Genomic DNA, 21,228 nt, shown 5'->3' with positions numbered 1-21,228 from the left:
ATACATTTTTGGGCTGGTGCCATTTCTTGGGGCAGCCATTTTGTGACTTTGCCCACCATGCTATGTTGTTATTATTTATTACATTTGATGAATCGCCCTATCCTGACTAGTGCCAGGCTCAGGGCAATGTACAACATTAAAAAAATACATGTATAAAAATCAGTTACATTAAAAAATTTCAAAAATCAGTGTAATCAGTTACATTAATGTAATCAGTTACATTAAAAAATTACAAAACCTGATGGCAACTTTAAAGTTACATTAATGTAATCAGTTACATTACATTACATTAATGTAATCAGTTACATTAAAAAATTACAAAACCTGATGGAATCTTTAAAGTGCTCTTATTCAGTCATTACATCACATCAGGGGTGGGGGGATCCCCCCAAGAGGGAGTGGAGAGAAAAAGGTGCCAGAACGGCAACCATTGCTGTCCTTATACAAAGGCTTGGCAGAACATCTCTGCCTTACAGGCCCTGCAAAACTGTAAAAGATCCCGCAGGGCCCTGATGTCTTCTGGCAGAGGGTTCCACGACAGAGCGTTCCATTACTGAGGACAGCCAGACCTCTTTCGGGCCAGATTTCAACCAGTGGAGGGTAATACCCTTCCAGGGACATAGTGGAGGAGGCAGTCCCATAGATACATTGGTCCCAGACCGCTTAAGGCCTTAAAGGTCATAACCAAAACCTTGAATCTAACTCTGTACTCAACCAGCAACCAGTGTAGCTGGCGCAGCACAGGTAAAATATGTGCCATTCGTGGTGTTCTTCTCAGGATTTGCGCTGCCACATTCTGGACCCGTTGGAGCTTCCGGATCAGACTCAAGGGTAGGCCAGCATACAGCAAGTTACAGCGGTCTAGTCTGGAGCAGGGCCAGCTAGGTTACTTAGGGTGCCGGGGAAGGGGAGTGCCAAATTGGGCTCCCCCCTGGTGCCCAAGACAACCACCTAGTTTGCCTGCCTGCCTTGCCATTGCCACCGCCCCCAGCCATCGCTCTTCCCTTCTGCCGCTCTTCTCCACCCCAGCTCACTGCAATGACACTGGGCTTTACCGGTGAGGCAGCTGCATGTTTTTTGAAGGCAGCGCGGAAGGCAGCTTCTCCCCCGTCCTTTCCAGAACTGGAAATGAAGGGGACCGAAGCATTCTGCAGTACTGCCTTCAAAAAACGTGCGGCTGCCTCGCTGGTAGGGCCCAGTGTCGTCACAGCAAGCTGGGGTGGGGAAGAGCAGCAGAAGGGAAGGGTGGTGGTTGGTGGTGAAAGGCAGGCAGGCAGGATCCAGTGTCGTCATGGCAAGCAGGGAGGAGGAGGGTGGAAGCAGCCAAGGGAAAGGCGTGCGAGCGAGACTGAGCACGGGGGGGGGGGGGGGACTGGGCAGGAAACCTGCCTGGGGCGCCATGGGCCCCAGGGCCAGCACTGATCTGGAGGTGACCGTCGCATGGATTACTGTGGCTAGGTCCAACAAGATTGGAGGGGAGCTAGCTGCCGGGCTTGACAAAGATGAAAAAATGCCACCTTGGCAATATTAAAAGCGAGGTATCCAGTGTCACTCTTGATCGTAGGTGCTGGTGTTAGTAGCGTCCCATCAAGAGTCAACAGTCTACGCTCCAGCTCCAACCTCGCTCCCCCCAACCACAGAACCTCCATCTTTGATAGGTTCAGCTTCAACCTGCTCTTCCTTAGCAAGCCCATCATGGCCTCCAAACCCTCAGCCAGAGTTGATGGAACTGTAGCCGACCGGTCGTCCAACAGCAAATATAGCTGGGTGTCATCTGATGACATCCCAGCTCAAAGCTCTGTACCAGCTGGGCAAGGGGACATGCACATATAGACATTGAATAACATTGAATGTTGGAATTCCAAAGGTGCCTGCAAGCTCAAAAAGGTCGGGGATCCCTGATCTACATTGTAAGGGGTGAATACACTAAAGTAACTATTTATTATATTTACGTTATTTATAGTCCACCTTTCTTGCTGAGACTCAAGGTGGATTGCATAGATTGGGTCAATAAAATCAACAAGATGGGACATTCGATAAACAATAACATAAGATTTGGGTTGTAGAACCAACCAGAAGTCTTAAGAACAGAACTGATGCGAAGCATAAGTGACAGATGACACATAAAATGATGCAGAGTTACATAATAAGATCTAACCCACAGTAAACGATATAGACTAATACAGGCCACCATTCCCAGTAATTTATCCAAGTAACTTTGTGAACCTTTTGTAAAGTAATAGTTGTCTGTGTAGAGAAGCCCTCTTGAATAATTCAGTTTTGCATTTTTTATGGAAAGCCAGGAGAGTGGGAGCCTTCCTGACCTCTTCAAGTAGGCCATTTCATCGGGTGGGGGCCACAGTGGAAAAGGAATATGTACAGGCAATTTTTGATTTTTGCCCATTTGCAGGTTGGCACCTTCAAAAAGCCCTGCTTACAATAGCTAGACATTATTTAGACATTTTCTCCATCATACTCGCTGTTTGCAGCTTCACAAAGGAGCACAGCCAGTGTGGTGTAGCAACTAGAATGTTAGATTAGGACTTGGGATGCCTGAGTTCAAACCTTGTTTGGACACAAAGTTCACTGACTGGACATAATCTGCTCACTCTTAGCTCAATCTAACTCAAGAAGTGTTGTAAAGGAAAAATGAATGGAGAACCATATATACTATACTATCAATTGCAGTATTACCTGTTCTGACTGGCAGTGGTTCTCTAGGATCTTGGGTACAGGTCCTTCATACTCTTGGATTTGTTTTTCTGACTGGAGAGGATGGGGATTGTACTTGGCACCATCATGGTGAGAGTCAGTGTGGTGTAGTGGTTAAGAGCTGTGACTCAAATCTGGAGAACTGGGTTTGATTCCCCTTTCCCCTGCAAGAATCCTGCAGGGCCAGTCACAGTTCTCTCAGGACTCTTTCTGCCTCACCTATCTCACAGGGTGTCTGTTGTGGGGAGAGGAAAGGAAGACAATTATAAGCTGCTTTGATACTCCTTAGGGTAGAGAAAACCTGGGTATAAAACACATCTCTTCTTCATTTGCATGAAAAGCCATGGTGTCACTTTAAAATGTGATGGATAAGATGGTCACAAATATCTTACCAAACTCATTGTCATTTCAGATTGTTTTATCATTTAGCATCTGTAATTAAGTTCACTGTTTTGCCTTTTAAGTGGACTTGTAGGCATATATATATGTGTTATTACAGGTTCGTCATCAAAAATTATACGGCTAAATGAGGAAAATAATGACACAAGTGATGTGTTTAAGGGAAGAAGCATCAGTTCCAGTTGGACATCAGTTCCAGTTAAAGGAATTAGTAACTTAGGAAACACTTGCTTCTTTAATGCTGTTATCCAGGTAAGGTTTTAAAACTTGGATCTCTGCACCTAAGTATAGCTTTCTAAAAAAGTATCACTCAGGTGGCTTTGTTCAGTTAGCACTGTTATGTTCTTCCTTTGTACTTCTGACTGATCCTGAGCTTTTTACCTGATCATGTGCACACATTTTCATATATCATTTATAGTATACGAGGATCCTCATTCTTATCTCAGAGATCATTCTTGTTCTTTGGGGGAGGGCATATATGCATCAAGGAAACAAGACCAAATCTTGGAACTTCCTGTCTCCTGAATGGGAGTTACTTATTGGTTCAGTTTAAGGATGGGCATGAACTGGGGAAATGGTGGTCCATGTTGGTTTGTGGTTAGCTTGAATGCACAAACAAACCACAAATTTACACAAACTACCATTTTCCTGAACTGGTTCATGATTCATTTGGTTCAGGAGGTGGTAGAAAGCTCCCTTGCAAATTAGGGATGCTAAACTCACTGGGAGACTTCAGCAGGCTCTCCTCCATCTGCCATTCAAATTTGGTGAAGATTGGATTTGGGATGTCCAAGTTATAGCCCCCCAGAGCAGGTGCCCCCAGGAAAGCTCAGCTACAGCTCTAGCTTCAGGTTTGGTCCTTGAAATCTTAGCGAGGAATACCTTCCCAGCCAAGAGCGGTGTTTAAAAAAATTGTCCCACTGTATTGGGGGGAAAAAGAGTCCTTCAAATCCTCTCCTAAATCAGCCCCACAACAAACAATTCTTTTGCTCTCACAACAACTATTCTCTCCTTGTGTTGCAAAGTGAAAGCAGTTACATTGTTATCGGGGTCGTTTTGTAGAAAAATAGGTGGTGGGCCTCATTAGCATATGCCACCCTCCCCACCAGCTGAAAGCAACCCGATGCAAGAAGGAGAGCCCCGGGCAAGCGAGGTCTGCTTAGGCTGGCTAGAGATCCAGCCAAATCAAGCAGGCCTCACTTACCTTGGTGCTCTCCTTGGTTGCTCCTCCCCAAAGATATTCCATGAAATTCACATATAAATACTAGGAATGAAATAACCACTTAATGTTTTCCATGAAGATAGATCAAGTTGGGGAGCCTTGTTAGTCTGCCTAGCAGTAGAAAAGAGCAAGAGTCCAGTAGCACTTAAAAGACTAACAAAATTTGTGGCGCAGGGTATGAGCTTTCATGAGTCACTAAGCACTGCAGATACAGCTAGAATGTGAGTTCTATATACTGGAATGTAAAGTGGTTTTAGATGCTGAATGACATTAGCAGGTAAATGACAATAACAAGTGAATGACAATAGCAGGCATGATTGGATTAGATGCGATATGTAAAGGTGGGGGTAGTAGGCGTTGAGAAATCAGCATTGGTAATGAGACAGGGAACCTAGGTCTTGATTTAGTCCTGGCACATGTATTGTCTTGAGCTTCATTATCAGTTGTAATGATAATGTAACCATTTCTCCTTCGAAATTGTTTTGTATGCAAAATAATTTCAAAGGGAGATTAGAAAGAGAGACTGCAACTGATTATTTATAAGTAAAGTAATTTCAAAGGGAGATTACAGGCTATTGCAACGTGGCTTAGACTGAGTGGGCTGAAGCTGAATCTGGCAAAGACAGAGGTTCTCTGTGTGGGTCGCGGCGCTCCAGGGGGGGAAATATCCCTCCCGACCTTCGATGGTGTGCAGCTAAAGGCGGCGCAGCAGGTGAAGAGTCTGGGTGTCTTACTGGAGCCTTCATTATCAATGGAGGCCCAGATAACAGCCACTGCCAAGTCAGCTTTCTTCCATCTGAGGCGGGCAAAGCAGTTGGCCCCTTTCCTGGAGCGTCGGGACCTAGCAACGGTGATCCATGCGACGGTCACCTCACGATTGGACTACTGTAACGCCCTCTACATGGGGCTGCCTCTGTGCCGGACCCGGAAGTTACAGCTAGTGCAGAACGCGGCGGCCAGGCTGTTGCTTGGTCTCCCAAGATGGGAACATGTACGGCCGGGGCTACGCGAACTGCACTGGTTACCGATTGTATACCGGGTCCAGTACAAAGTGCTGGTTATCACCTTTAAAGCCCTATATGGCCGAGGACCAGCCTACCTGAAGGACCGTCTCTCCCCGTATGAACCCCAGAGAGCACTGAGGTCAGTAGGAAAGAACAGACTGACTACCCCTGGGCCAAGACAAATTAAACTACAGAACACTCGCTCTCGGGCCTTTTCGGCCGCAGCCCCACATCTCTGGAACCAACTCCCAGAGGAGGTGCGGGCCCTGCGGAACCTTGATCAGTTCCGCAGGGCCTGCAAGACCACCCTTTTTAAATTAGCTTATGAATAACTGGAAATCCGCCATCAGCATCAACTAGAAGAGTGTCAAGGATAGCGTTATAATATGTTTTAGTTAATTGTTTTAATTCAGGCTTTTAAGGTTAATTTAATGTTTAATTTAATGTTTCCAATGTAACTGTTTTATTGTTGGTGCACCATTGGGCACCGTATTGTTAGCCGCCCTGAGCCTGCTTCGGCAGGGGAGGGCGGGGTACAAATAAAATTTATTATTATATTATATTATTATTATTATTAGAAAGAGAGACTTCAACTGATAATGAAGCTCAAGACAATACATCCACCTAGACCTAGGTTTCCTGTCTCATTACCAGTGCTGATTTCTCTACACCTACTACCCCTTTGCAGATCGCACCTCATCCAAATATGCCTGCTATTGTCATTTGCCTGCTAATGTCATTCAGCATCTGAAATCACCCCACTTTATTTAGGACAGATGGACTCACATTCTAGCTGCATCTGAAGAAGCGAGCAGTGACTCATTAAAAGCTCATACTTTGCAACAAATGTTTGTTAGTCTTTTGGATGCTACTAACTGGACTCTTGCTGTTTTCCACTTAATGCTTATGTTGGCACATACAAATCTAGGCTCAGTTGCAGGCCTTTCTTTTATTCAGTCCCACTTCATGCTAAAAATAAAACTCTCCTTTTCATTCCCCAAATACAGGATTAATACAACTAATTCTGTGAGTACAGGTGAATTTTACCATTTTAAAAGTGTTCTTGGCTTTTTAAATACTAATGTGATAATGTGGCAGGGACAACTTCATTGATCAAACGAGTCAAAAGTTTTGCTTGGGCATGTACAAACTTTTTAGCAAACCCAAAGAAGAAGATAGAAGATATTGGATTTATATCCTGCCCTCCACTCTGAATTTCAGAGTCTCAGAGTGGCTCACGCTCTCCTTTACCTTCCTTCCCCACAACAGACACCCTGTGAGGTGGGTGGGGCTGAGAGGACTCTCACAGCAGCTGCCCTTTCAAGGACAACCTCTGCCAGAGCTATGGTCGACCCAAGACCATTCCAGCGGGTACAAGTGTAGGAGTGGGGAATCAAACCCGGTTCTCCCAGATAAGAGTCCACACACTTAACCACTACACCAAACTGGCTCTCTAGATTTTAACCATGGTTTCTCTTCCTAATGGTAATTATGCTTTCTGCAGTACATGTTGGCTTTCATGAAGAATTTATTCTTATGCTCATTAATCAGGGGCGTTGAACTCATTTGTTATGAGTTCTGACATAAATGATCTGACATAAATGAAACTTTGTTGGGCTAGGCCATAGGTGTCATACAATATAATTCCAGGTAGCGGAGATATAAACTTTATAAAAGACATAGACCAACACAATTAAATATATGATAGAATCACAGAATGATAGAGTTGGAAGGGATCTCCAAAGGTGATCTAGTCCAGCCCCCTGCACAATGCAGGAAATTCAAATACTTCCTCACCCATGACTCCTGCTTTTTTTTTTTTTACTTTTTCACTTAAAATAAAAAGTTGCTTAAAACATTAGCACTCTTGCAGTATTTCATTGCAGATGCCCCCATGCTGCCCAGAGTGGGAAATCTAAAAAACTAACCTGGAGTGTTTTTTCTATAAAATAAAGTCTTCCTCAGAAAAATAACTTCAACTTCTATGAGGCAGTGCAATAATAAGAGAGACGGTAATGTATAGCGGTCAGCCTATATTTGGGAGACTTAGGTTCATAATACCCAGCGTATAAAAGGAAACGTGCTGGGTGAACTTGGTCTGGACAAATACTCTCAGCCTAACCCACCTCTGTGGCTTACTTTGGGCACGTACACACACAGACGCTGGGTGGCAAGGCTAGGCAAAAAGGGAGGGGAGGTAGAGGCAGACCCAGTTGCACCCAGGAGACCTGCAGCATAACAAGCCCAACAAAGAGGAAGAGAGGAGCAAGGCACAGGAAAACCCATACCTTTGAAAGAAATGTTGTTGGTCTTTATGTGTACTGGACTTAACTTAGTTTCTCACTCATACACAGACACCCGGGAGGGGAAGAGGCAGGTAGGGGTGGAGGGAAGAGGGGGGAAGGAAGCAGAGCCGGCTCACATCTTGCAGAAAACAACCTTCTGTAGGTGCTATTGGACTCAAAACGGAGCTCATAAACAGAGACACATTGGGCAGGGAAGAGGCAGGCAGAGGGTGGTGGAGAGGAAACAAAGCAAAAAGTTGTTGCTGCCCAGGAAGCAGGGCAAGACCATGGCAGGGCAGTTGCTTTCTTGGCCTCAACCCTTCCAGTTTGCTCATACTTATCAGGCATGCCAGCCTCCATGGGACCTGGCTACACAGAGATCAGTTCCTCTGGCCTGGAGAAATGATGCAGCCCAGCCAGAAGGGTACAACACGAAAGAAGCAACTGATAATAACCAATGAGAAAAGGCCAGCAGGGTCACATGGAGCAACTGATTACACTAGGCAGCCTCCAGTTCAGGAAGAAGGACAAAACAGGTGGGAAGCTGCTTTCCTGAGCCATAGAAAAAGAATTGGGGCACAGTCGACCCCAGCTGGGGGGGGGGGACATGGGGGGGTTGTGTTCTTTCTGCGGGCTGGATTGAGGGCCTTGGCGCGCCGTTTTGGCTTATGGACCAGACATTTGACACCCCTGATTTAGATGATAAATATCAATTGCATTTTTACTGTTTTTTCTAGAACTTGGCACAGACACACATGTTAAATGAGCTAATGTGTGAAATGAAGGAAAAAGGGACAAAATTGAAAATAGGTCAAAATCCACTATCTCAACTGGTAAGTATTTAGTGAAACTTTCAGTTTTGGGTGAAATACTCAGACCTTCTTTGAGAAGAATATTTTCTGCATACTGCAAAGCAATCATAATGAATGTATTTTCCATCTTCAAAAAAGTGTATAGCACTTGATTCATTTATGTTTGTAGCACTGCTTTATAAAATCAAAAGTCAAACGGTCATATGGCTACTCTTTGAATGCTGAATTAAAATAGAAATCTGACCTGAATTCTGCCCTGGAGAAGACATAAATGTCTTCATCTCTCATTTCTAGTTTCAGTACACAAAGATACTTGGTCCAGATTTGTTCTGCCTGTACTCCATAAAATCATATTTTGGTCATCTTTGTCATGTTAAATTGCTAAATATCAGTCTTTGTCCAACCACGTTCAAAACATTTACCATCTTATGTTCTGCTTTAGTTCAGAATATCGTCTCTCACAGAAATGTGATTTCTGTCCCCTTTGCAGATAGAACTGTAAAAAGACCTAAATCATTTGGGTGGCATTTTGTTTTTTGGGGTTTTTTTAGAAATTGCATCAACTGTTTAAATTGTAAAGTAAGAACAAGTATTGTTCTATGCTTCTAAACTCTCTGAAATGTATTTTGATCCCATAGGATCCTTTGGTAGTAAGCCTCTCAAGCCCTGGATCACTGACTTCAGCTATGTTCCTGTTCCTTCACAGTATGAAAGAAGCCGGAAAGGGTCCCCTTTCTCCTAAAGTACTTTTCAGTCAGCTCTGTCAAAAGTAAGAGTAAATTTATGTCAGTGAAATGTATCCTGTAGATGGTGTCTTAAACACAAAACATTTCATGCAACATAAAACTTCCTAGATAAGTATTCTGTTGCTCAATAGAAACATATTGTTTAAGAGAAAATACAAGAATTAAGCATTTTGATTTTGAGGATTTTTGGTTATGACGGAGAAAAATAAATTGATTATTCTTTCCATAGCAACTGTTTAGCGTCTGGTACTAATTCACCCACTGTTAATTTTGTTAGTGTTGCAGCTGTCAGACGTTTTGCTAAGACAGATTGTATGCATAGCTACAGGGCCCTTCTGTTTGTTTTCCACTATTCTGAATATTAGGGATGTGGACTTCTTACTTATCTAGAGACTTAGTAACTCACACAACATTTATGTACTAAGAGGTCATAAATAATTCCTCTGTATGGTTGAGTAGCTTTATCGGTGGAAGAAATTGTGAAGCCAGGTATTATGACAGTAGTCATTATGTAGATTTTCAGATAATTAGGAAAGTGAGTGTCTGTTCTGCTTAGTATGATTCAAAAATTGTGTTTTTATTCTTGTTCTGTAATATTGCTGGAGAGTTGAGTTAGTAATGGTGTAGTAGTTGGTATAGCTTTTTTTGAATTTTGATCATAGAAAAGGATTGACTTCTAAAGAAGAGAGTAGGCAATTGATAGAGGGAGGAAAATAGAAACTTCTCTTGTCTTCCTAATCACAGCAAATCCATAGGGACATATTTGATGTAAATATTTATCTGGATAAATATTTAGTATCAAAGAAATATAAGTATTTGTGGTTTGAGTGATTGATTTTAATAAATATAAAATAGGAAAAAATCTTCCTGTTGTTTTTTTGTTCCTATAGTTATGAGAGATTCTGCAAATATACAAATACTTTAATTTTTACAATGTTAGGATTTCAGAGGGGGAGAATTGTTTACATTTTCTGAACAAAGTATTTTACTAAGGCTCCAAAGGAATTATGAACTGTTTCATACCATAAATAGATGTTGCTTCATTGCTGTTACTTGAGGTACCATTCTTTTTTTCCAAGTGAATTTTAATAATTATTTGGGATTGGATAATAAACTGTGCATTTAGTTACCTGTATGGTCTAATTCAGAAATAAATTACCAACATACTTCTGGTTTATATGATAATAGAAAGTCATTGATGATTGCTTAGTCTGATGTACTGAGAAGTATTTGTAATCTAAGTTTAAAAACCACAAAATCCATCTGCCAAGATGTTGTTGGTGTTCTCAGTTTCTTCCATGTATAAATTGTTCAGTGCCTTGGGAAGGGTCAAAGTCTTGTGGAAATGCTTTAATACAGGCAATTCCAGGTTCATTCCCTGGCATTTGTAATGAAAGAATCTTGGATAGTTGGACTGGGATGATCCTTCCTTGAAATGCCAGATTGCTGTTGCTTGTTGGAGTAGACAGTACTGGTGTGAGTGACTGTATGGCAGCTTTATTGTGATTATCTTATTTACAATAGAGACTGATGTTTGTTATCTTTTACATGAAAAAAAAATCAGCTATTGAATCCCCTCCACATACATAGTTGGAAGGCCCACAGGGGAGAGGAGTGGGTTTATTTCTCCATCAGGATACTAAACCTCTGGAGCATTGCATGACTCAAATGACACTTGAATGTTTTATAAAAAGTGAATTAACTTTGCATAATTCAAACATCTTACTTGTAGCTGTTGGTGATTTAATGAAAAATAAACACAAGTTATTGGCATTGTAGTTGTATGGAATGCAGTATACACCATGATTTCAAACAGTGGCTGTTTTCCACATTATCTGTCATAATTTTATCTTTCTTCCAGATGAGTCAAGGTAGCATATAGTGCCTTTGCAATTGCTTTCACTTCCCTACATGATTTTACAAAGAATCCAGTTATTGTAACTGCCAAACTGAGGCAGTCAAGTGGATTTTGTCCCTCTGTCTTTCTCAAACCTGACTTGTGGTGATTTATTTTGGATTTGAACGGAATCTCTCTGCTTGCCTGACCACTATTTATGCACCTGGAAGGAGGTGTGTTGCACTGGTGACTTACTGCTTTCAGTTATTTTGTGTGCAACAATAAAATAACATATTGCAGCAAAATAAATAACAAATTATAGGACTGCAAAAATGGGAGGAGACTGGATAAGGGTGAAAGATCAGTTGCAATACTGGCGAGTGCTAGGAAGCATTATAGGATTTTAATGGAGATACAGCACTATAAGGGCAACTGTAATTCCCCTTTAAGAGCAATCCTGTAGCTGTATAAAATGAACCCTGTGTCAGAGCTATGTTCCAGAGAATGCTGGAGTTTTTTTAGGGATTCTTCAAGGGGAAGATTAATAGCAGCAGTCAGAATTCTGGGAAAGAAAGATTCCCCACAACTCCCAGGTGGCACATGCTCTGTTGCTGCAGAATAATGTTGCTGCAGAAAGAAAAATTTCTTATTTGAACTAGAACATGCCCAAAGTCCTAATTTCCTGTTTAACAAGCCAGTAAGACATTTTTTTCCTGGAGCTGAAATGCAAAGTTTGGCTTAGGTCATGTAGGCAGATCATGGTTCACTTCATGGCTGTGCATTTCTGGACCAAAGCTAAAATTTATGCAGCACAAGATTTAATTAATGATATAGTTTGCTAAAGGTTTATATGGGGGAGGAGTTTTATTTCAACTTGTCAGTGCAGGTTTAGTTGACGATTAGCAACATGCTTACTGTTTTGGTCTGTTTTAGTTCTGGCATGATAGGAAATGAAAAAATGGCCTTTTCTTTTAATTCTTAAAAATACCTTCTGTCAAACTACCATTTAACATCTTCAGAGTCTGAAAAGTCATAATGATGTTTTGGTAGTATCAGTTTCAGATTAAAGAATTTTAAATTGATCATTTACCAAGACTTGAGACTACATGTGAAGGATCGATTAGGAATTATTTTGATATACTTAGCTTTATTTGTATTTGATGTTCTGCAAAGCATAAAAGATGTTTCCATGTCACGATGGGATTAATCACTATGCTTATTCAACAAAAACAAGCTAGGGTTACTAAAATCAGTGAGGTTTTAATTAATAAAAATTGCCCAATGTTTACTTATTTAAGTTGTAATATTTTCCACTAAGATGAGCATTAAGATACAGGGCTTGAATAGCTTTGACATAGCTGTCAAGTTGTCCTTCACTACTTATGGCCATTAACAGGAGTTCAACCTGTTCCGTCATTTATACTGCTGACACTGTACAACAGGTTGTAGCGCATTGGCACTGGCTTCCATATGTCAGCACATCTGTGAGCGGTCAGTTCAGCCAACCATCTTAGAGTCTTTCACTTTTGCCATGGATCTTGCTTGAAGCATATTTTCAAGGATACAAGAATGCACATCTTTTAGTTGTCAAATCTGAGCATATCAGTGTGGATTAGTGCTTCTGTCTTCCTTAGCTTCTTCTCTTTCACCATTGCCAGCGGTTTTTTGTGAAACTGTGCATGGATTTTCCCCTTCCCTAATAGTTTTTCAAACTGCATTGGAAATTTACAAATTAACTTTAGTTCTTACAAACATTGTTAGAGTGTACTGTTCATAAGGTGTTAGATGACTATTTAAACATAACATTGACTATTGACCATATTGAAACAATCAGCTTTTTATATAGCATCTTTTGAAACAGGCTTACTTTTGCCACTGTACATTTTTAAATGTTATGTAATATTTTAATTGTGTTTCTACAGCATGTAGCAGTTGCAGTGGCGTAGCTAGGGCTTTGGGGGCCCGGGGCCCAAGATTTATGTGGGCCCCCCATGTGTGTGCACGCCTCCAGAAACAGGATATGATGTCACTTCCGGTGATGTCACTTCCGCAAGATGGCCACCACTTGCGAGGGAGCCCTGCTGGAAACAGGAAGTGATGTAACTTCCCCAAAATGGCCACCACTTGTGGGGGGGAACAGGAAGTGGTGTCACTTTGGGGGCGGCAACCCCCCCCCGATGGCACTGCTGGTGCTATCTAGGTCATGTGATTGATAACCTGATTACCCCACCACACCATGTGACAGGGAGAAATGCCACAAGCAGCCTGCTGGCCCAGCTGTTCCCCTTGTGCCCTGTGAAAGGCAGACTATAAATAAAATAAATAAATTTAGTTTTTGTAATCTGCCTTAGTTTTTATTCAATTATGATTCATCTTTCTTCAAAGGTGAAGTAAATAAATAACACTGACAACAGAATAGAAGTATCCTCACAGATCAAGGTCACCATCAATTGGACTCAAATATGGCCAGTACTACTGAACCCCTATAAACCAACACAGACAATCCAGTCATGATTGAGCAATTTATAGACCATTTGATGTGTAATTACACAGAACAGGAATAACTGAGATTTTCCCTATAATTATATATAGCTAATTAAAATCTTTACAATAGCATTTTTCTTTTCTGTTGCACATTCTTTTGATGTCGCCTTGTGCATTCTCAGGCAGAGAAAAGACCTGTTCCTTTTAATTACAAAACAAACACTGTGGCAATCCCACCCATGCAGCATAAATTTGGTAGCTTATTCCATCCAAAGCATTGTGAAAAATTACAGCAACTTGGAATATGCCAGAGCTTTTTTTGAGCAGAAACACACAGGAATGCAGTTTCAACTGGTTTGGCATCAGGAGGTGTGGTCCAATATGCAAATAAGTTCTTGCTGGGCTTTTTTAAAAAAAAAACAAAAAGCCCTGTATGAAACAATGGTGATGTCAGGGGGTGTGGGCAAATACACAGATAAATTCCTGCTAGGCTTTTTCTACACAAAAAGTCCTGGAGTTTGCTAATGAGCCTACGCTCAACAAGGAGTCACAGCTAATCCCAAATCTCAGATATATGTGTATCTATATAATTCATATGCCTACAAATAAGTTTTTGTTGCATTTATTTTTAGGTGTACACTTTTTTAAATGTGCATCTTAAAAAATGTACTGTGGACAACCCTCGCTACTGCCACCTGAGGGGAAGACAGAGGATCTTCTTGGTTGTGGTACCAAGGCTCTGGAATTCTTTCCCCAGGGATATTTGTTTGTCCCCTTCTGCTGCCATCTTCTACCAGTGGATGAAGGGTTTTTTTGTTTGGCATTCTCTCAGTGATCCCTCCTTCTGGACCAGTCTTTTGATTGCTTTTTGTTTTTTATACACATTTTAACTGTTTTTGTTTTAAAGATGTGTCGGTGGGGGATTCAATGGTTTTAAAATGTATTTTTAAAACTGTTAACCCCTTCAGTGGTCCTCATGAGGGTAGAAAGGCAAGATATATATTTTGTAGTTAAACATTTTCATAGACCACCCCCAAGCAAATTTAAAATACAAATATATTTCTGATGTGGACAAAAATATTCATGTTGAGTCTCTTATGAGATGAGAAGCCAAAAATCTGAACATTTAAAGATTATTGTTCTTTTTAATAGCTGCGGTTTTAAAGATCAGTGCTAGGTGTTTTAAAGATCAGTGCTGGGTTACCAATTTACAGGTGGGGCCTCGAGATCTCCCAGAATTATAGCTGACCTCCAGAATTACAACTGACCTTCAGAGATCAGTTTCCCTGGAGAAAACGCTTGCTTTGGAGTATGCAATATATGGCATCCTACCATGCTGAGATCCCTCCTATCTCTGAATCCTGTGCCCCCTCCGGCTCCACCCCCAAATATCCAAGAATTTCCCAACCCAAGCTGGCAACCCTAGAGTCAATGCTTTTCAAAGTGGTCACTGCTTTAAATGCAAAACTACTTTTGTTAAGGTGGGGCAGCAGATAATTAAAAATAGTTTTCAATGACAAAATGAAAACATGTTCTAATTAATACTTGAGAGTAAATCTGGTTGTCTGACATCTTTGAGCACTGAATATTCACTCAAACGCAAGACATTCCCACTCAGTATAAGAAAAGAGTGGGTTGTCACCTACAATTTAAAAACAAAACAAGTGTATGACATTGGCGAGGAGGATTGTTTTACATTCAGGGTCATCTATCTTTCAAGTAAATCCAGGAGGGGGCTAAGGACCATTAGTCTTTACAGCACTAGAAGCTGTCTTCTAGATGCTTACAGACAACATGATGTTATCAAGGGAGATGTGTGTATTTTTAAAGAACCCACAGAGGGCAGAAAATGCTGATTGGCTGAATGAAGGGTCAACAGAAAGATAACGAAACCAGTCCTGAGAGTGGGCTGTGAGGCGTTATGGTGTGCGGTGATACTGGATAGGAAAGCGCGGGATAGACAGAATCCAGATGAATCGCCCCGAAATTACATGTGGATTTGGCCTTGGTAAATGTTGGGAGATGCGAGTAACAAGCATGCCAGTTCCTCAGACTCTTCGGCGGTCTCCGCATTAGTTACCCGGCATTCTAAATGCCAGAAGTCTTTGTGCCTCGAATGATTCCAAATGATTCCACCCCCACCCCGGCCGCTTCGTCCGATCGTCCACTATAGGGAATAAAAGGCGACCCACTTCCCAGCACTTACCGGCTTTCCGGGCACCGCGACAATTTTATTTGGCAAATCAAAGCCTCCCCCCTTCTCACACGTGGTGCAGACTGTTCCCCAAAGGGGATGCTGGAACTTGTAGTTTCTGCTCTAAATCCGACGTGGTAGGATCTCTGGGGCTTACAAGCTCCAAAGAACTACAGTGCCAGAACACTGGACGATCTCACTGAAAGGGAATTGGTGGTTAGGGATATTGCAGCGCTCTCCTATCTTCTCCGCCGCGGGAGAAGCCCGAGAAGGAGGCTGGGGCGCACGCGCGCCTTCTGAGGCGAGGGAGCGAGAGAGGAGAAGCGACGCGCCTTTCCCGCGCTTTGCTTTCAAGCCTTTTGATTGTGTGAGAGAGTGAGGGGGGAAAAAGGGGGGGGAAGGGAAGGGAACGAGGAGCCCCGACGTGCGTGCGCACACCCCTCCCCACCCCCCCTTCTTTTGCCGTGTGCGCGCGCGCTCCCCTCGCTGCCGGGCGCCGCGGGCGCCTCCATTCTTTTTCTCCCCCCCCCCTTTGCAGCAACGTCACGTCGTCACGGCCATTGTTTGGGGGGCCCCTTTGCCAACGCGAGGACCCCCAGACCTGGGGCGGGCCGCCCTTCCCGCCCCCCCCTCTCTACGCGTCTGAGCAGTTGTGTTCCTATTATAAGGCAGGTTATGAGAATATTTAGGCAAATGGTAATAAACAAGTGGAGGCCTGCAATACTTATGTGAGGTATTGTGTGGATATCAACAGCCAGCCAGCTCACCGTACTAAATATGAATACAGAAAACCCCCTCAGCTTATTGTCTAATAGATGGATTAAAATCAGTAAGAACTGAAATGATACAGTCAACTCATGGGTGTATATGTCCTCAGTAAGTTCCAATAGGATTGTCTATATGAAAGCAACCTTCATATTACAATTTTGCTGTTTGGGAAGTTTGCATATTATGGGAAAAACTAAGCTGGAATACTAGGTCCCAAAGCTTAAGCTTTTGGTTGGGTGGCTTCACAGAAGTAATTGTCCTTGAGAATTCTGACCTAGAACAGTAAATAGAAGGAGTGTCCCTTGTGAGCACATATATATTGTTCCCTCCCACACTTTGGGAAAGGCAATGGCAAACCACCCCGTAAAAAGTCTGCCGTGAAAACGCTGTGAAAGCAACATCACCCCAGAGTCGGAAATGACTGGTGCTTGCACAGGGGACTACCTTTACCTTTTACCTGTATGCTGTCCACCTTCTATAAGAAATTAATACCATTCACTTTAGGTGGGCATTTTTGCAGTTATTTTGTAAGAAGTGTATTACTGTGAGGGAAGACTGTATGGCTAAATTCTCTTGTCTTTTTAAAAATTAACCATTAACAACTTTCAGTCAATGAGGAAGGCAAAATATAAATATTTAATAAATTAAATAGGAGAATGTGGCATTTGATGATGATGATAAGTGATAGCAGTGGATTAAAGGTTAAGATCCACTGATCAAGGCAATGCAAAATAACCCCTGAAAGCAATACATTATTATACATTGTTGAAGGCTTTCACAGCCGGAGTCTATTGGTTGTTGTAGATTTTCCGGGCTGTATGGCCGTGGTCTTGGCATTGTGAGACCTGACGTTTCACCAGCAGCTGTGACTGGTTTCCTCAGTGGGGTAACCCAGATAACTGGAGTTCTCTCTGGGTCAAATTGAGAAGAAGTTGTTAGGCAGGTAATTTATAACTACTCAGGCAGGTGGGGTAGGGCTGAGTCATTATCTTGTGGGAGCTTCCTGGGCTGGGACATGCTAATGGAGGAGTTTACCTGGGGGGATTCTTTTGTATATGGATTGGCTATTGAAATTCTAATCTTATCTGTAGTGCTGTTGTAAGTTGTAGGGCATTTTGTGTTTTTCACGACTGGAAGCCACGCCCTATTCATTTTTAAACTTTCTTTCTTCCTGTTGAAATTGTGTTTATGTTTATGTTCACAATGGCTTCTCTGTGTAATCTAACATGGTAATTGGATGTGTTGTCCAGCATTACAGTGTCTTGGAATAAGATACTGTGTCCTGTTTGAGTTAGGCTATGTTCAGCCACTGATGATTTTTGAGGCTGGCCAAGTCTGCAGTGTCTTTCATGTTCTTTTATTCTTGTCTGGATGCTATGTTGTGAAATCCCGATGTAAACTTGTCCACAACTGCAGGGTATGCGGTATACTCCTGCAGAAGAGAGGGGCTCTCTTCTGTCTTTTGCTGATCTTATAATTAGCAAAAGACAGAAGAGACTCCCTCAATTCTGCAGAAGTATACCACACACCCTGTAGTTGTGGACAAGTTTGCATTGGTACCACACAACGTAGCATACAGACAAGAATAAAAGAACATGAAAGACACTGCAGACTTGGCCAACCTGAAAAATCGGAAGCTTCCACAAGATAATGACTCAGTCCTACCACACCTGCCTGAGTAGATATAAATTAATTGCCTACCAACTTCTTCTCAATTTGACCCAGAGAGAATTCCAGTTTTCTGGGTTACACCTCCGAGGTTACCAGTCACAGTTGTTGGTGCAACATCAGGTCTCACAATGGCAAGACCATGGCCACACAGCCCAGAAAATCTACAACAACCAATACAGTTATTGGTGAGTAGTGGTAGAGGTAAAGCTTTCAGAAGATTTTGGACAGTGTGAGAGACTTGAGCATGGAACCCATTTTGTTTCTAGAACTTGCTAACCCCATACTTCTTGTTCCTTCTTTTCCTCACCTATATCCTTTATATTTTCCTCTTACATTCAGTGTTTTCTGTAAATATGAATGCCATTAGTCTTGACTGAAAAGGCCTTGTCTGGGCAAATGACAAATGACATTACTGAATGTGGGACAAGTTTCTGACATACTTTGAAAACTCCTCTGTTGTACTGACTGGTCAGAACATCCTTAGGCTACACATGAAAACTGGACTCCTTTCTTCTAATTTTATTAAAGATGGAACTGAGCAAAGCAGGAAATAGTTCTACTGTGTAGGTTTTATTAACTTTCTCCCTAAGCTCTGTTCTGTCAATTATACTTAGTTCTTTATACTGAGCAGGGTTGACAACAGCTGTGCCTATGCCCCACTCCTCTTCTCAGTGCAGAGAAGTTATGACTTTGACACTTGCTGGTATTTACAAGCAACTTTCATTTTCAGCTTCAAATGTAGTAACAGTCCAGGTTTTTAGGGCAGGTTAGAAAAACATGTTGTATTTTTTTGTTGTAAGATACTGTCAGCTTTAAAAATGGCAAAACTTGAATACATGTCAGCCTTGCAAGTAAGTATCGAGAAATTACATTGAAGATTTTAACTTTAAATCACTTTTTAGAATGTTTTTTTGACACAGTAGGACTGAGCGTTTGCTTTTAGGTTTTTGTGCAAATATACAAAGGTGATTTTTTTTCAGGGTTCTAGCTAACATACAGTTTTAATCCTTGAAGGGTAATTTATGAATAAATGGCTTTATGCCCAGAACAAATCCAAGAACAAATGTACCAGAGTTTGCAACAATTATTCTTCAGGATGCTCAGGAATCGTGCCTTTAGAGAACATGAATCAGAAGGTTTATTGAAGTCATGTTTTGGCTTATGTAATATCATCAATATAAAATGGCCACACCTTACAACATCTGAATCTTTGTAATCTGGAATTCAGTGATATCTGCTTTCCCCGTTTTTTTGTGTGGGGGGGTGGAGGGCAAAGCTCTGAGATTTTACCTTATTTCTTAAAGTCAACCTTGGTAGAATAGAAATGAGATGCTTGCTCATATAGGATAGATTTTGTGGAATATGGTAGTGGTCTATGTATTTATTTAATGTTTTGTTTAATTGGATCTTGAGTGATCAGATTATTCTTAAATAAAAGATTTAACATTGACTGCTTATTGATTGGGAAATACAGGATTTCACTTAGAACCCAGAACCAAACAAATAAACCTCCATGTCTTCCTTAGATATTGAGAATTGTGCCCTGCAGAGATTGAACGTTGTAAAGGAGTATTCAGTTACAAAGCAGCACTGTGTTTAGTGATTAATGTATTGTTTTAGAGGTTTAAAGAGGTTTCAATTTTTATGTGGCTATTCAAAATAATGTCCCTCACAGGTGGGTCCAGCAACCACCCATATTTACTAACCTATCCTCCTTATCTGTATCAGCCATTTCTGGCCTAAAAGTAACAAAGATAACTTTTGGAGTCAGTCTTTACTTTCCATGGGTAGCTGGTTATCTGCATTCTTGACATACAAGTGAGAACCCTCAAGGACTTGTGGGGGGGCATCTCATTTGTTTCCTCTTTTCCTTCCCTGAAAGCCCCTGTAGTCTCTCCTTTTTTCCTGCCTCACCCACCAGAGAACTTTATCTGTTTCCCATCTTCAGTTTCCCCTCCTTCTCTGTGCTGGGAGCCTCTGCCCAAGAAAGCTATGGCTCAGTAGCACAGTGCCAGTCACCAGGCCAACTCCAGTTGTTCAATAGGCAACATGCAAGAACTTGCGAGGGGGTAATTCCTCTTTTCCTCCTCATGGCAACCCCCATATCCTCATCCTTATTTATTATTATTTATTACGTTAAGCTTATATCCCGCCCTCTCCACAAGCGGACTCAGGGCGGCTCACAACATCACATTACTTCCACTAAAAACCAATAAAACATAATTACATATTTAAATTATTTAAAACATTTCATGGTGCTGTATTAATACAGTACAGTATAGCGGTTCTGAAACTTCAGTGATGACCATCGGTACTCTGCATGGAGCTCTATATGATGTCCAGTGGCAGCTCTCTCTTGGTTAAATGTCGAAAGCCTGTCAGAACAATTCGGTCTTACAGGCCTTGAGGAATGTAGACAAATCCCGCAGGGCCCTTATGGCCTTCGGGAGAGCGTTCCAGAGTTCTGGCGCTGCCACCGAGAAGGCCCTGGCTCGCGTCGTACGCAACCTGGCTTCTTTTGGTCCAGGGATGGACAATAGATTTTTCGTCCCTGAACACAGTGCTCTCTGGGGAATATGCGGAGAAAGGCAATCCCGCAGATAGACAGGTCCCTGACCATAAAGGGCTTTAAAGGTCAACACCAACACCTTGAAACGAACTCTGAACACAACAGGAAGCCAGTGCAGCTCTTTCAGCACAGTCTGAATGTGCTCCCATCGAGGGAGTCTCATTAACAGCTGCGCCGCAGCGTTCTGCACTAGCGGTAGTCTCCGGGTTAGCGTCAGGGATAGCCCCATGTAGAGAGCATTACAGTGATCTATTCTTGAGGTGACCGTAGCATGGATCACCATTGCTAAGTTGTTGTGCTCCAGGAACGGGGCCAGCTGCCATGCCTGCCGAAGGTGGAAAAAGGCGGATCTAACTGTGGCCGCTACCTGGGCCTCCATTGTAAGGGAGGACTCAAGGAGCATGCCCAAGCTCCTGACCTTAGGGGCCGGTATTAATGGCACCCTGTCAAGAGCCGGCAGATGAACCCCTCTCCCCAGACCACCCCGGCTCAGATAGAGAACCTCCGTCTTCGTCGGATTCAATT

The 21,228-nt window shown here is 42.2% G+C and overlaps 1 protein-coding gene across 3 annotated transcripts in view; it reads left to right on the top strand.

Annotated features, from left to right (window-relative positions):
• Window positions 1–21,228, top strand: part of USP45 (ubiquitin specific peptidase 45) — a 94,976-nt gene that overhangs the window by 30,389 nt on the left and 43,359 nt on the right. For all 3 annotated transcript variants that reach the window (XM_060237495.1, XM_060237497.1, XM_060237496.1), the window contains exons 6-8: window positions 3,212–3,363; window positions 8,360–8,455; window positions 9,073–9,203. In XM_060237495.1, the coding sequence (XP_060093478.1) occupies window positions 3,212–3,363; window positions 8,360–8,455; window positions 9,073–9,203 (379 nt within the window). The remainder of the gene's footprint in view (window positions 1–3,211; window positions 3,364–8,359; window positions 8,456–9,072; window positions 9,204–21,228) is intronic.

Source organism: Heteronotia binoei, chromosome 1 (assembly GCF_032191835.1).
Source record: "Heteronotia binoei isolate CCM8104 ecotype False Entrance Well chromosome 1, APGP_CSIRO_Hbin_v1, whole genome shotgun sequence".
Lineage (NCBI taxonomy): Eukaryota > Metazoa > Chordata > Lepidosauria > Squamata > Gekkonidae > Heteronotia > Heteronotia binoei.
The sequence above is the reverse complement of the archived record's forward strand: the minus strand, read 5'-3'. Positions and strand labels throughout refer to the sequence as shown.